Raw genomic sequence first — 17,330 nt, 5'->3', positions numbered from 1 at the left:
CTCGCTCAACACTACTAACAACCCAATGTTCACGATAATCATGTATGTGAATGGATTGAGCAACTGAACGGTGCATCCAAAAACACTCGTTCAACATGCAAGAGTTAGTTTAGGCGAGTGAAAAAACATTTGTACAGCCTTTGAAAATTGTGTAACGTAAATGGAGATGGTTTGCTTATTTCACCGACAAAAAAGTGGAAATTAATGTCCTAAATAGGCATCTGTCTATGAATACAGTGCAAGATGTATGATATAGCGATCGCTACTCAAACTTTTCATTTACGATTCTCATCCTGGATAAATACTTGTCTAACATTGTTTGTTAGTCATGACGTATGATTGCATTGTTCATCTTTTAAACACTTATCTGCTTGTCTAAACAAACCTTTAGCCACTTTCACATGTGGGTAAAATATTGGTCAAATAAAAACTTTTGTACAGAGCTGAATATTCCACTTTATATTTTAAGATCCTGTTTTAGGATTATCCTATTCTTCTGCAGTTTCGGCCGTTGCTTTCCTCTGGCAGCCAAGAGCACCTTTCCTATAAAATTCTTCTAATGAGCCTATAAATTTAAAACTGTATCTGCATCTAAGTACATGAGAAGTACAGCTATACAAATTTGCACGACTATTATCCACCTTGATTTTACAAAATCAATCTGATCTTAAATCAATAAAACATTAGGGTCATGATTCATCATGGTCTATCTGCTGTTCTTCTGGAATTATAATGGTTTTAGTAGTGACATTTAGGGTTATGCTTTATTTTTTTACTTTAGAGGTGGTGGGCAGGGCTCATGTTTAAGTGATAAATTTACGGTAGGACTTATTTTTCTCAACTAAAAGTTTAGACCCTTAGATCAGGAATAGGACAGACAATTATAGGACATTTCATAACTTTCCCAAATTCTTATGAAAAAATATTCCCCACAAACTGCATTGATCTACTGTACCCAATTTATTAAATATTTTAGGAGTCAGCGTCGGGCCATTTTATACCGACCAACTCCACCAAAATGGGCACCGACTCCGACTCCACAGCCCTGGTGGTGGGGAAGGGGGGGTTGGCATCTAACCAAATTCATCATTTTCAAAATGTTTCAAAATTTTTGTGCAATTGTACTCCAGTGCCATAATGGAATTATTTTACGCTCTTATATCAAAATGATTGCACAATACTTTCCATAGCGCTTTAAAGATATCATTATAGTCGCCACTGGGGTTCATAACCTACACTTCCTATCAGTATGTCTTTGGAGCGTGGAAAGAAACCAGAGAACCCGGGGTAAACCGACGTAAACATGGGGAGAACACACAAACTTCTTGCAGATGTTGTCCTTAGTGGATTTAAACCCAGGACCCAAGTGCTGCAAAGCAAAAAAGTGTTAACCACTGAGCCACCATGCTGGCCTTTTCATTATCTAATTTTGCACAATTAACAACTAATGTGACATTTTAACCCCTTTACCCCCAAAGGCTGTTTGCACATTAATGACCAGGCCAATTTTTACAATTCTGACCAGTGTCACTTTACAAGGCAATAACTCTGGAACGGATCCCACTGATTCTGAGATTGTTTTTTCATGACATATTGTACTTCATGATAGTGGTAACATTTATTTGATATGACTGCCGTTTATTTGTGAAAAAAAAAAATCGGAAATTTGGCGAAAATTTAGCAATTTTCAAACTTTGAATTTTCATGCCCTTAAATCAGAGAGATATGTCAGACAGAATAATTAATAAATAAAATTTCCCACATGTCTACTTTAAATCAGCACAATTTTGGAACCAAAATGTTTTTTGCTGGGAAGTTATAAGGGTTAAAAGTTGACCAGCGATTTCTAATCTTTCAAAACAAAATTTGCAAAACCATTGTTTTTAAGGGACCACATCACATTTGAAGTGACTTTGAGGGGCCTTTATGACAGAAAATACCCAAAAGTGACACCATTCTAAAAACTGCACCCCTCAAGGTGCTCCCAAACCATATTGAAGTTTATTAACCCTTCAGGTGCTTCACAGGAATTTTTGGAATGTGGAAGAAAACATTGAACATTTAACATTTTTCACAAAAATGTTACTTTAGACCCCAATTTTTTTTATTTTCGCAAGGGTAACTAGGAAAAAAATGGACACCAAAATTTATTGTGCAATTTCTCCTGAGCACGCAGATACCCCATATGTGGGGGAAAACCACTGTTTGGGAGCACAGCAGAGCAGGGAGTCTCATTCTGGCTCTTAGACTCTTGAGAGCTTATGACCCTTGCCTCTGACTTCTGGTCAGTCAGAAGTTGTGGTAGCAAGATGGCGGCTCAGTTCCGGAGGGGCTTCGGGAAGAGCTGAAGGCGATGGGTTATCAGTAGGGTTGAGCGAGTATGTTCTGTCCGAGTATGCTCGGGCCGAGCTCCGAGTATTTACAGATGCTCGGTGATGAGGTTAAATCGCTCCCGTGTGCATGATTTGCAACTGCTTGACAGTTTTATTACATGTGAGGAATGTGTAAGAAATAGACATTCCTCACATGTAATAAAGCTGTCAAACAGTTGCAAATCATACACAAGGGAGCGATTTAACCTCATCACCGAGCAGCTGTAAATACTCGGAGCTCGGCCCGACCATACTCGGCGAAAGGGTTAATAGAACATACTCGCTGAACACTAGTTAAGAGTATAATATTAAGTGCAGAGATCTTACAGTAGTACCAACCCACTCCAGCGCTGCAATGAAGAAAAAATAAAACCCATTGGGTTTATTTATTTAAAATAAATACTCAAAAATTACAGGACCGGGACAAGCCCATCAATGAAACCACGCCAGGGAAAGGCATGTTATACAGGCACATCCCCAATAAGAAGCATGAGTCTCGTGATGGTGTTAGCATTTCAACTAGGAGGATTATGGACTCCTCACCCTGACTGATGTCAGATGCCCAGGCTGGGGAGGAGGGACTGAACCAATTCTCTTATATATACACTGTCCATTTAGGGATAAACATACCCTCATTTCCGCCATACATTCAGGCTGTACAGTACTCCGCACGCCCAATCAGGGGTCCCTGTCACTAAAAGTCTCTGTTGTGAATCCCCCGCAAAAATACTCCATTATGATTCATCAGGACAAAAGATGAAACATGTTAGGTGGGACATGGGGGTCTATTTGTAGCATGTGGCAGGGGGACACACTATTACTGCCCTTGTAAGGGCGCGAGCTACTACACGGGGCACAACAGGGTAATTAGCAAGCCCAGCATCTGGCCCGTGGTCCCTGCTGCTCTCTTTGGTTGGTCGAATATCATCGCACGGATTGGGCAATATCTAATATTTATCTAATATCGTACATGATCACTGGTACAGTTGGGCAAGCATATATAATACAAAACGATTCACTGTTTTGTGTGATTAGAGTGTTAGTCTCGTTAATACATAAGACTGCTTCATTACTACAGTATTCATGAATTACACTAACCAGTTTCATTGATTATTTAGGCTTTGTTCCTTTTTATTATTCTAATAAAAGTTATCTTCCTATGTACTCTCTCCTGGCTGGCTTGTGCACAAATTACACCAGCAACCTCCTTTTCTTAAACTGCAGAATTCTTTGTAATTATGGGCCAATGAATTGGTGTTTAGGTCTACTATGTTATTATGTCTGTAGCAGACAGAATGTCATTAAGATTTTACGTATTTTTTTTTTACCTCCACACGAAACCTTTTTTAATCTATTCAGATTCCTGTATTAAGGCAAAAGACCAAAACAGAGATGTAATTTATAGCATGACTACCCTGACGTCATAGCTTCCAATCATGGCCGAGAACACTGGAGCGGTTTGTGCAGGATCAGCAGGAATTAGCCAGCTGAGTCTCTCCATTGTTTATTAAAACATCCCTATCATTTGCAAAATAGTTTTTTACTTGTCAGACACAAATTAAATTAATTTATGGAAAAACGTATATGCTCATTTTGATAGTAAATTCATATGCTGATGTTAAGCTAGCCAAAATCTGAGTAATGATGGATCATACAACAGAAGCAATTTATGAACACTCGAAAGACTGCTAAACATTTACATACTTTATTCTAGTTGTTCGGTGACATCCCATACAGTTTGTTCATCATTAACAACCTTAACCCCTTTCTTGCTGGAGGCAATGAAAAAAATTGCCAAAAGTTACAAAATTTAAAATAGTTTTATGCCAGAACTCTGGTGCAAACTATTTGACGAATTGACCTTTAAAGTGTTAAATAGTTCTCTTGTGGCACCACACGGCAAAGTATTACACAGTGCTCTTTCTAATCAATAGGCTACCTGTGTAGCGCATGACAGGACCAGTTCTCCAGAGTGAGACGTGCTTATTGTAACCACTATTTCTTCTAGACAAGAGATAAGGAGTCTGAGAAGGGGTTCGCTGCTATTTGTCCTAAGCTATACAAACTCTAAAAGAGAAGCCTGTGGCATAAAATTCTGCATCACTTCACTTCATGATCTCAAAGAATGGCCATCACCGTGACATCCCATCCATCCCAGGGTGACACGACAGCACTGTACGTCACCCAAATGCTTTCTAGCATTGATTAAGGCAAAAAAGTGTTACTAATTTTTCAGCTTGCCAAAGATTTATTTTTATATTTTATAGATGCTTATGTGGATAGAAGCTCTTCTTGTAACAAGGACTTTATCCAACTGGGCAATTCTTGCTATTATTGCAAAGAAGAATTTGGAAGTATGACATGGAGCTACTCGAACTGTGGTTTAAAAGTACCATTGAAAGAAAAAACACTATAAGCACCCATTTTGGTTGCCAAATAAATCTGGTAAATAAATACATGCAGCTTTCAATTTGTAAAAATGCAAATCAGGGTAAGTTTGCAGGCAAGGGCAAAATTATGTTTTAATACACTAATATTTGGTCTACAAAACATAAGGCTAATAGAGTGTACTTCTATTTTTCCCATTGGAAATAAATAAAAATAAAAGAACTACCTATACTGTTAAACAAAGATAAGCATATATGTTATATTTAGTAGTTAAAACATACAGCCACAATAATTAATACTGCTAGATTAGAAATTAAAACATGCAAATTAAGTCAACCTCACAAAAATATGCTTACTTGAGGTGGGGGATTTGCAACGGTCTTCTGATGTTGTGGTAGTTTCATTAATGTCACAAAGACCAGCTGAAATATAAAACATCACAGAAGGATTATTGCAGTGTTCAATAATTCATAAAATAATTACTATGGTTCATAGACATTTCATTCCTGAAGATGCCTACATTCATTAAATTAATAACTTAACGCTACTGTAATGGTCAAACATTATAGAAGCCTTAGGAGAGGTGGTGGGGGGGCTTTGCTTAAATAGATAAGAGATCTGGTTGATACGGAGAAGGTGGAAGAGGTAAAAAAAGATTTGGCTCTTTCTATCCAAGATGTGTTATTCTTTAACAGATGATCACCAGACTTGCAGCCTTTTAGGATTAACAAAAATGGTTCTACCATATGCAACCATAGAAGGCTATGTTCACATCAGGTTTGACTCTACATATAGGATGGAGCAAGACTTAGTAGATTACGTCTTGCTGCCAGCCTCAACTGGGCATACACGGCTGAAAATTACGTAAGATAGAGCACACTGACTCCGTCGGCATCACGGTAATCAATGGCCCATCAGCATACACGCACAAATCCCGTTTTGAGGGGGTTTGGGCACAAGCCCGAACAGAGTCATTAAACGTAGGGTCAAAAGTGATGTGGACCCTGTAGAGTCATCTTTGTATATTGCCCTGCCCTATACTAAATACAGTGAACACATTTATTTAACCCATTTTCCCTGCATGAATTCTAGCCCTTAAAAACCAAAGCTATTTCAGTGACTTAGTTATTACTTTTTTTGCCTGTAGCTAACAATTATAATATAATGCATTAACTTTTTATATTTAATTTTTCTGTAGGATTAATGGCTGATGGACCTTAACCCTCGTTAGGGTTTGAAAAAAAAAAATCACAAGTGAGAGGTATAAATGGGGATCTGCAGGAGAGCACAGCTCTTTTTTCACTATTGGGCTAGGTTCACATTAATAAAATGAACTCCGCTGAGCACTATATCTGTGTTTCTGTCAGAAACCCTGAAAAATAGGACACTGATGGGAAACACCCGAAAGAGCCATTCATTTCTATTAAACTGAAGGGGTCACAGTCTGGCCTCTATCCTGGCAGGATTTTTCAGATAGGCACAACTACATACATAATTGCTTTGTTGGGGATCTGTCAGGGTTCCACATGGCGTCCTGTTTTTCGGGGTTTTCAACAGAAACCACTGATGTAGTTTTCAGCGGAGATCACTGTATTTGTGTGAACCTGGCCTTAGCTGAGCTGTGACCACTGTGATAGGTTCATCATATCTGTGAGTTCTGTGCTAAAACAATTACAGCTTCCTCCCCCCCCCCCCCCGTGATGCACCGTCAATTAACAAGAAGACCAACAAAGAAAAATGTGCTGGCAAAGTAATTATTACAAATAATACAATTTTATGTATAATGTATTATTTTATTAAGGACATTTAGCATGATAAAAATGAAGTTTGAGAGGATATAAATTGATGGTGGGTGAGCATTAAGCAGGGTAAATAAATATACAAATAAATATTTTTTTTTTTATAATAAATAGAACATGTAAAGAGTACCTTAATTAACACCCAGGTTTGAAGAAATAGTAATGATTAGTATCCTGAATCAAGGTAATGGGTATGAGAGAAGGCACTAATCACAGAGGTATTTGAAAACAATAAAACTGGAAAGGAAGAAAGTGACAGCACTATTATAATATCCTAAGAAGCATATGAATAATTATAAGATGCAGTAATGCAAAAGTTTAAGAGGATAAATAGTGGACCAAGTGCAAAGATGATGCTCACCCACCACACTCGACGTGCGTTTCACTAATGATTCATCAGGGGTCCTCTTAAACTTTTGCATTACTGCATGTTATATTTATTCATATGCTTCTTAGGATATTATAATAGTGTTGGCACTTTCTTCCTTTCCATCTCTATTGTTTTCAAATATGATTAGTGAACTCTCTCATATCCATTATCTTGATTCATCATACTCAGTTTTACTATTTCTTCATATTTGGGTGATCATTAAAGGGGTTGTTCACTACTAGAACAACCCCTTCTTGAACTAAATGTTTGGCCCCAATATAATTATACAACTATACTTACCTCCGATGCTGGCGCCATTCCGGCGGTGTCAGCTCTTGTGGTCCCAGGGCTGTGATGCGGTAGAATGACATGTGGTGCCCAATCAGCGCTGGCATCACTGTCCAGGCCTCCTGTCAAAATGAACATGAAGAAGCAGCAAGGGATCAGCTGTGGCTGGACGTCCTCTTTATGTTCAGTTCGTACGAAGGCGGGGACAGTGACGCCAGCGCCAAGTGGGCACCGGCATCACGTGTCACAACATCAGCAAAGGAGCCCCAGGACCGCGAGCGCTGACACCGCTGGACCGGCGCCAGCATCGGAGGTGAGTATAAGTTTTTTATTTTATTGGGGCCAAACATTCAGATCAAGAAGAGGTTGTCCTAGTAGTGGACAACTCTTAAAAGGTACACTTCACATGATCTATTTACTATAATAAAATATTTATTTTTATATAAATTTATTTACCCTGCTTGATGCTCACCCACCTTCTGTATATTTGTAGCCATGTTTGATTTTTCATTTATATCCTTTCAAACTTCCTTTTTATCAAGCTAAAATTCATTAATAAAGATTTGTATTATTTTTATTAAGTACTTTCTCAGCATATTTTTCTTTGTTGGTCTTCATATATACTTAGTGCAATTGGGACATTCACCTTGCCTAGGGGTTAAAATCCTTCTGATTAAGTTAGCAGAGTCATGGAGATTTTAGCAATGCTTGCAGAATGACCTTACTTTACAGGCAAAATAAAGCTGGTTAATGACAAGTTAAGGCATATCCACAGTCCATTATGGGGTTAAACGTATGCATCTAGTATATTATCAACAGACATGACCACTGATCCTACACACACTGGCTCATTAATTTTACTCAGCAAGCATCCAATTATCCTTCTCTTACACAGCTTTTTAACCTTTTAGAATAATTGCCCCTTTAAGACTAAGTAAATTCTCACAATTAAAAAGCAAAACATTGGGTTTGACTGACAAACATCTAGAAATTATGCAACCGTTGTATTACGCATGGCTATTGTATTTTAAAGATATCAAGACACAAACTACAAATGTGTTCATCTTCAGTGGATGGAGAACCACATGTGGCTCTCCAGCTGTTACCAAGCAGAGTCTGCAGGGCCTCATACAGATGCAGCAAGCACCAAGCAAACTACTGTATCTCATTTAGGCTATTAGCATAGCTTGGTCACCCAACAACTTGTAATGGCCAATCAATATAAATAGTTTAAAGGGATTGTCTACTACTCGGGTAACCCCCTCTGAATCGTTATGTTTCACCCCAGTAATATAATAACATTTATACTCTCCTCCATTGCTGGTGGTGTTTCAGTGGTGTCAGCACTGGCTCTCCCTGGGGATCATGTGAGATAGTTATATCACGCGGTTACTACTGCCAATCAGCACTGGCTTCACCGTTCTCTCCTACCGTAATTGGCATCTGGAGGAAGTGAGATCTGCTGCTCCCAGGCTTCTTCCAGATGTCTTGATTTGTCCAAAGGCGGGAGAGTAAAGCCAGTGCCGATTGTCACACAATCACTGTGGCCAATGTCATACAATCCCAGGGGAGATCCATTGCCAACAAGGTTGGAATGGCGGCCACCAACGGGGATGGGGTGGGGTGGAGAGTTTAGGTATTATTGTACTGGAGGAGAGGGAAACAAAGGGATTGAGAATGGGTTGTAAGAGTTGTGGACAACCACTTTACATGTGATAGGATTGCTATCTCAAAACTAGCGGCGGTTTGGGGTCTGCACCTGTACATGTAGTCCTTTACAAGTAATATGAAAGAAAGCAAAATGCAGTACAGTTAAAGAGACTGTGCCATCAGAACATGAACGATTGTTAAATCTAGGATCTGACTTTGTTGAAACGATTCAGATTTTTTTCTTTTTTAAACAGGTGAATAAAGCATTTACAAGGTGTTGTCCCAAGCTGTGCACAAGAGCTTTGAGTTTTCATTATTGAAAGTGCACCTGTACTATAATGCATTTATTTCAATGCAAAACTTAAAAAAACACGTTTTTTTCCCCTAATCTAGTAACACTAAAGGAGATGTCTAGGCTATGGCCAAAAGACTGAAGTCACTGTATGTGACTGCAGAATCTTGATAGCATGAGATGTGCAAGTGGTCACAATTTCCCGGTGTGAGTAGGTGGTCACATGACTATATACACTACTCAAAAAAATAAAGGGAACACTTAAACAACAGAATATAACTCCAAGTAAATCAAACTTCTGTGAAATCAAACTGTCCACTTAGGAAGCAACACTGATTGACAATCAATTTCACATGCTGTTGTGCAAATGGAACAGACAATAGATGGAAATTATTGGCAATTATCAAGACACCCTCAATAAAGGAATGGTTCTGCAGGTGGGGACCACAGACCACATCTCAGTACCAATGCTTTCTGGCTGATATTTTGGTCACTTTTGAATGTTGGTTGTGCTTTCACACTTGTGGTAGCATGAGAAGGACTCTACAACTCACAGAAGTTGCTCAGGTAGTGCAGCTCATCCAGGATGGCACATCAATGCAAGCTGTGGCAGGAAGGTTTGCTGTGTCTGTCAGCGTAGTGTCCAGTGGCTGGAGGCGCTACCAGGAGACAGGCCAGTACACCAGGAGACGTAGAGGGGGGCCGTAGGAGGGCAACAACCCAGCAGCAGGACCGCTACCTCCGCCTTTGTGCAAGGAGGAACAGGAGGAGCATTGCCAGAGCCCTGCAAAATGACCTCCTGCAGGCCACAAATGTGCATGTGTCTGCACAAATGGTTAGAAACCGACTCCATGAGGGTGGTATGAGGGCCTGACGTCCACAGATGGGGGTTGTGCTCACAGCCCAACACCGTGCAGGAAGCTTGGCATTTGCCACAGAACACCAGGATTGGCAAAGGCGCCACTGGCGCCCTGTGCTCTTCACAGATAAAAGCAGGTTCACACTGAGCACATGTGACAGACGTGACAGAGTCTGGAGACGCCATGGAGAGCGATCTGCTGCCGGCAACGTCCTTCAGCATGGCCGGTTTGGCAGTGGGTCAGTAATGGTGTGGGGTGGCATTTCTTTGGAGGGCCGCACAGCCCTCCATGTGCTCGCCAGAGGTAGCCTGACTGCCATAAGGTACCAAGATGAGATCCTCAAACCCCTTGTGAGACCATATGCTGGTGCGTTTGACCCTGGATTACTCCTAATGCAGGTCATTGCCAGATCTCATGTGGCTGGAGTGTGTCAGCAGTTCCTGCAAGATGAAGGCATTGAAGCTATGGACTGGCCCGCCCGATCCCCAAACCTGAATCCGATTGAGCACATCTGGGACATCATGTCTCGCTCCATCCACCAACGTCACGTAGCACCACAGACTGTCCAGGAGTTAGCGAATGCTTTAGTCCAGGTCTGGGAGGAGATCCCACAGGAAACCATCCGCAACCTCATCAGGAGCATGCCCAGGCATTGTAGGGAGGTCATACAGGCACGTGGAGGCCACACACAATACTGAACCTCATTTGACTTGTTTTAAGGACATTACATCAAAGTTGGATCAGCCTGTAGTGTGTTTTTCCAATTTAATTTTGGGGGTGACTCCAAATCCAGGCCTCCATTGGTTAATAAATTTGATTTCCATTGATGATTTTAGTGTGATTTTGTTGTCAGCACATTCAACTTTGTACAGAACAAAGTATTCAATGAGAATATTTCATTCATTCAGATCTAGGATGTGTTATTTGAGTGTTCCCTTTATTTTTTTGAGCAGTGTATATGTAATTTGCTTACTTGTAGTCATGTGCCAACTAGACATGTTCAACTTCTATCAATAGAAGAGAATCTAGAGAAGCTGGATGAGACTAGTCGGCACATGACTGGATGAAAGTATGCAAATCTCATACATGCAGTCATATGACCACCCGCTCACACCAGGAAGTCGCGACAGCATGCACATTTCACACTATCATAATTCGCAGTATGCAGTCACAAAGTGGCAGCAAACTTTTGACACAAGACTAGACAACACCTAATATATACAGTGGTGTGAAAGTGTTTGCCCCCTTCCTAATTTCTTATTCTTTTGCATGTATGTCACACTTCAATGTTTCAGATCACAAAACAAATTTCAATATAAGACAAAGATAACATAACACAAAATGCAGTTTTTAAATGGTGCTTATTGTTAAGAGAAAAAGAAATCCAAACCTACAGGGCCCTATGTGAAAAAGCGATTGACACCTTCCCCCCACTTAAAACATAAATTAACGGTGTATTGTTACCCACAGCACGCAAGTTATCATTAGTATCCTAGTCCTAGGATAGGTTGCAGCTCAGGCAATACCACGCCTATTGCTATACAAGGAGAGCATAATCACCATCTAAACCAGCTCTCCAGTGACCACTTCAAGTCTGCACAGCCCTGAATCTTTATATACACGTCCTAAAGATAACTGAATCCTTTTTATTGTATAATACACCACTACCCACACACTCATTTATTGATTTATTTATGTACCTAACTGAGCCTAAACTAATACTTATCTTACTCAGTACCTTCCAGGCCATGTTCTTCATATGAGATGTTCATCGTGTTTATTCCATATATAACTACCACCAACTAGGAAAGGAACATGTTACTTATCTAATGCAATTTCTCCCCAGGAGCTAGTGCTATATAATATTAAAAAAATATTGTTTTTTTTCTGAGCTATAGCCCTGTCAATCATCTATTATCCCAGCATTTATCATTTACATCCGTCCACAGTCTGGGATTTACTACAACCTCTGGCAAAAATTATGGAATCACCGGGCTCGGATGATGTTCATTCAGTTGTTTAATGTTGTTGAAAAAAAGCAGATCACAGACATGGCACAAAGTCATTTCAAATGGCAACTTTAGGGCTTTAAGAAACACTAAAAGAAATCAAGGTTAAAAATGTGGTACTCAGTAAGAGTAATTTTTTTCAGACCAAGCAGAGGGAAAAAATTATGGAATCACTCAATTCTGAGGAAAAAATGATGGAATCATGAAAAACACACACACACAAAAGAACACTCCAATACATCACTAGTATTTTGTTGCACCACCTCTGGCTTTAATAACAGCTTGCAGTTTCTGAGGCATGGACTTAAGTGACAAACACTATTCTTCATCAATCTGGCTCCAACTTTCTCTGATTGCTGCTGCCAGATCAGCTTTGCAGGTTGGAGCCTTGTCATGGACCATTTTCTTCAACTTCCACCAAAGATTTTCAATTGGATTGAGATCCGGACTATTTGCAGGCCATGACATTGACCTTATGTGTCTTCTTTCAAGGAATGTTTTCACAGTTTTTGCTCTATGGCATTATCATCTTGAAAAATGAGGTCATCATCCCCAAACATCCTTTCAATTCATGGGATAAGAAAACTGTCCAAAATATCAATGTAAACTTGGGCATTTATTGAAGATGTAATGACAGCCATCTCCCCAGTGCCTTTACCTGACATGCAGCCCCATATCCTCAATGACTGTGGAAATTTGCATGTTCTCTTCATGCAGTCATCTTTATAAATCTCATTGGAACGGCGCCAAACAAAAGTTCCAGCATCATCACTTTGCCCAATGCAGATTCGAGATTCATCACTGAATATGACTTTCATCCAGTCATCCACAGTCCACGATTGCTTTTCCTTAGCCCATTGTAACCTTGTTTTTTTCTGTTTAGGTGTTTATGATGGTTTATGTTTAGCTTTTCTGTATGTAAATCCCATTTCCTTTAGGCGGTTTCTTACAGTTCGGTCACAGACATAGACTCCAGTTTCCTCCCATTCGTTCCTATTTTGTTTTGTTGTGCATTTCCTGTTTTGGAGACATATTGCTTTAAGTTTCCGGTCTTGACGCTTTGATGTCTTCCTTGGTCTACCAGTATGTTTGCCTTTAACAACCCTCCCATGTTGTTTGTATTTGGTCCAGATTTTAGACACAGCAGACTGAACAACCAACATCTCTTGCAACATTGCTTGATGATTTACCTTCTTTTAAGAGTTTGATAGTCCTCTCCTTTGTTTCAATTGACATCTCTCCTGTTGGAGCCATGATTCATGTCAGTCCACTTGGTACAACAGCTCTACAAGGTGTGATCACTCCTTTTTAGATGCAGACTAACGAGCAGATCTAATTTGATGCAGGTGTTAGTTTTGGAAATGAAAATTTACAGGGTGATTCCATAATTTTTTCCCTCATCTTGGTCTGAAAAAAAATTACCCTTACCAAGTACCACATTTTTAAATCTTGATTTCTTTTAGTGTTTCTTAAAGCCCTAAAGTTGCCATTTGAAATGACTTTAGTTTTGTGCCATGTCTGTGATCTGCTTTTTTTCAACAACATTAAACAGAATGAACATCCTCCGATGATCCCATAATTTTTGCCAGGGGTTGTACTACAAAACACGACTATCAAAATTTTCTCACCCTACGGATTCAACCTCGATTCACACCTAAACCAGGTAAAATTGTATTCCCTTCCGGCCATGTGGTGAGTAAGTTCACTCACTAACTCCTTTTCCCCCTCCACTTTAACTTAGGAAACCACCTGGACTATCCCCACAACGTTCAACTCCAATCAGCTCAAAAGCCCACGGGTCTACTGCAAAAAGAAATCCCGCATAGAGCTTCACTTTACCCTTCAGGAATTGCATTTTAACCTTTTATTTCCCTTTTATATTCTTTATTTTAATGTGATATTAACCGTAATAAACATTGTGTATAAACATACCCACGTTTTTAATATTTGCATTATTCTAACCATCTTACTTTTATACTAAGGCCTAATCTTACTAGCGCAGGACACCTTTTATATCTACTTTTAATATTGGATTCATCCAAATCTGTCAACCTGTGGTTGGTTGTCTGTTTTCAGACCAGCGCCTTCATACTTTTTATCTATAAATTAACTGTGATTTATCACATATGATATTTTTCAGACTATAAGATGCACGGACCATAAGACGCACGCCAAATTTTGGGGTGGAAAATAGGAAAACTTTTTTTTATAAGATGGGGTAAATCTTATAGTTCGAATAGGTATCTTAAATGGGGGCCGGTGGAGTGGGAGTCACAGGAGGAGTGGTCCCTCAGGAAGCCGGCAGAAGTGGAAGAATGCTACGGATCCTGGGTGGGAGAATGCGGTGCCCCATCAGCGGGGGTTTGCGGTGGTGGTCAAGCGGGATTTCAGGAAGCAGGGTCCCTCTCTCAGGAACCCGGAGGTGGCGGCAGCAGAAGCGGTGAGATGCTGCGAGGCCAGTGTCTGGATGTCGGCGGTCAGGCAGAGCGGCGTGTGCTGCTTTTCCTGAAGCTATGATTTACAGAAAAAAGGCTGCCCGAGCCAGCACATGCGCAGACTGGGATCTTGGCGGCTATTTTCCTGAAGCCAAGGTCCTCATGGAAATGGCCGTTGAGTTCCCAGTTTGCACATGTGCGGCCATTTTCCTGTAGATCAAGCTTCAGGAAGATGGCCACCAAAAAAGCAGCGCACGCCCGCTCGGCCTCACCGCCGACACCGGCCCCGTTGCACCTCAACTCTTCTGCTGCCGCCGGATTCCTAAGGGAGGAAACGGAGGGACCCCCTGCTTCCTGTGATCCCAATCCACCACAACCGCAACTCCCTGGTAAGCTATGTTCGTACCATAAGACCCAGCCCCATTCTCCTCTAAAAATTTTTTGGGGGGAAAAGTACGTCTTATGGTCCGAAAAATACGGTATTTGCATCTTTAGGAAGCGGAGTTCAATTTCCCTAGCCCCACACAGGCCTGATGACTGCCACACCTGCTATCAATCAAGAAATCACTTAAATAGGACCTGCCTGACAAAGTGAAGTAGACCAAAAGATCCTCAAAAGCTAGACATCATGCTGCGGTCCAAAGAAATTCAGGAACAAATGAGAAACAAAATTATTGAGATCTATCAGTCTGAAAAAAAGTTATACAGCCATTTCTAAAGCTTTAGGACTCCTGCAAACAAAAGTTAGAGCCATTATCCACAAATGGATAAAGCATGGAACAGTGGTGAACTTTCCCAGAAGTGGCCGGACAACCAAAATTACCCAAAGAGCAGCGACGACTCATCCAAGAGGTCACAAAAGACCCCACAACAACATCCAAAGAACTGTAGGCCTTACTTGCCTCATTTGAGGTCAGTGTTCATGATTCCACCATAAGAAAAAGACTGGGCAAAAATGGCATGCATGGCAGAGTTCCAAGACTAAATCCACTGCTGAGCAAAAAAAAACAAAAAACAAAGGCTCGTCTCAGTTTTGCCAGAAAACACGCTGATTGTCAAGACTTTGGGAGAATACTGAGGACAATGATCCAAAACACACCAGCAAGTCCATCTCTCTGAATGGCTTAAGAAAAATAAAATTAAGATTTTGGAGTGGTCTAATTAAAGTCCTGACCTTAATCTGATTGAGGTGGTGTTGCATGACCGTAAAAAGGCAGTTCATGCTCGGAAACCCTCCAATGCGGCAGAATTACAACAATTTTGCAAAGATGAGGGGGTCAAAATTTCTCCAGAGCGTTGTAAAAGATTCATTGCCAGTTATCACAAACGCTTGATTGCTGTTGTTGCTGCTAAGGGTGGCCCAACCAGTTATTAGGTTTAGGGGGCAATCACTTTCACACAGGGCCCTGTAGGTTTGGATTTCTTTTTCCCTTAATAATAAAGACCTTCATTTAAAAACTGCATTTTGTGCTACTTGTGTTATCTGTGTGTAATATTTAAATTTATTTTGTGACCTGAAACATTTAGGTGTGACAAACATGCAAAAGATAAGAAATCAGGAAGGAGGCAAACACTTTTTCACATCATTGTAGTTTATGAGATAGCTGCGTACTGCAAAAAATATTGTTCTTTTTCCATGTACCTCCAACAAAATCATAGCATAATTTAAGGGGTTCTCTCATCTTAATACATAAAATGTAAAATGTTTGCTAAAACAAGTAACTTTAGAATTCACCTTATATTTAAAATCCTCTCCATTCTCAAGAACGTAGGGATTGTTAATTCTGTTGTGTACAGCTCATTGCCTACGTTACTGGACACCTCTGAAAACTATTAGAGGTAGCCTGTTTCTTAGGCAAGGAGAACTTGCATGCTCTATGCTTTAAAGCTAGCAAGCGCTGCTCTGAACCTGGCCAGTTTCTGCCTCCCTGAGCTCCAGAGACGAAGCTGCCTCTGGAAGAGCGCACAGATTGGACCAGGTCTACGACCATGCTGCTGGTCCAAACTGCCAAAACTATAGGAGCATAGGGTCCCTCCCCCAGCAAGCAGATTGTCAGAAGGCTGTGAACGGAATGTTCCTGAAGAAAAACAATAAAGGACTGCATCATAAAATATCTTTATTTACAGGGTTAAACACCATCTGTACAGGTGGTTTTTCAGGCAATGTTATATATTGATTCTCATATCAAATAACAGTACAAAGCATATTTTAAAAGAGAATCCATTACCTCATCATATCCCCACATATTACACGTATGCAGGTTCTAAGATCAGAAACGAAACCTTTATTAAATAAAAGTGCTGCTTTGTTGCAGAAAAATCAACTTTAGAAGTGATATGCAAATGAGGCTGGAAGCGCTTAGGGCAGAATGGAGGACTTCCTATGCCTTGGCTAAAGGCTCCGTTTTCAGCCTAACTCTGCCCTCCAGCAGGTGACAGTGAGGCCTCATTCAGACATCCGTGTTGCACGTACGTGCTGTATCAGATTTTTTCACGGATACAGCGTGTACCCATTATAATCTATGCTGCAGTTCACATGTTAGTGTTTTTTCACGAACCAGGTGTCCTTGCAAAACAGACAGACACGTCCGGCAACACGGATGACAAAGACCAGTCTACGAGTTTGTGAAAGACGCTTACAGCACACGGAAGGCATCCATGTGCTGTCCGTGTTAACATTGCAAAGTATAGAAGGTTTCTAATTCATTTCATTCTTTAACCATACCGCAAAAATACTGATGACAAACTGATGGTAAAAAAAAGACACACTGATGCACAACACTGATGACAACGGTACTATTTTTCACGTCCGTGTTAAAACACGAATGTGTGAATAAGGCCTTAGACAGAACTGCAGCAACATGTCA

At 40.5% G+C, this 17,330-nt stretch overlaps 1 protein-coding gene across 9 annotated transcripts in view; it reads right to left on the bottom strand.

Annotated features, from left to right (window-relative positions):
• STXBP5 (syntaxin binding protein 5) overlaps positions 1 to 17,330 on the bottom strand; it is a 503,632-nt gene that overhangs the window by 51,605 nt on the left and 434,697 nt on the right. For all 9 annotated transcript variants that reach the window (XM_073672694.1, XM_073672695.1, XM_073672696.1 and 6 more), the window contains one exon: positions 5,117 to 5,182. In XM_073672694.1, the coding sequence (XP_073528795.1) occupies positions 5,117 to 5,182 (66 nt within the window). The remainder of the gene's footprint in view (positions 1 to 5,116; positions 5,183 to 17,330) is intronic.

The sequence above is a fragment of the Phyllobates terribilis genome, unplaced genomic scaffold, assembly GCF_046119375.1.
Source record: "Phyllobates terribilis strain yellow unplaced genomic scaffold, ASM4611937v1 Scaffold_3__8_contigs__length_932513732, whole genome shotgun sequence".
NCBI lineage: Eukaryota > Metazoa > Chordata > Amphibia > Anura > Dendrobatidae > Phyllobates > Phyllobates terribilis.
This window is presented reverse-complemented; position numbering and strand designations above follow the sequence as displayed.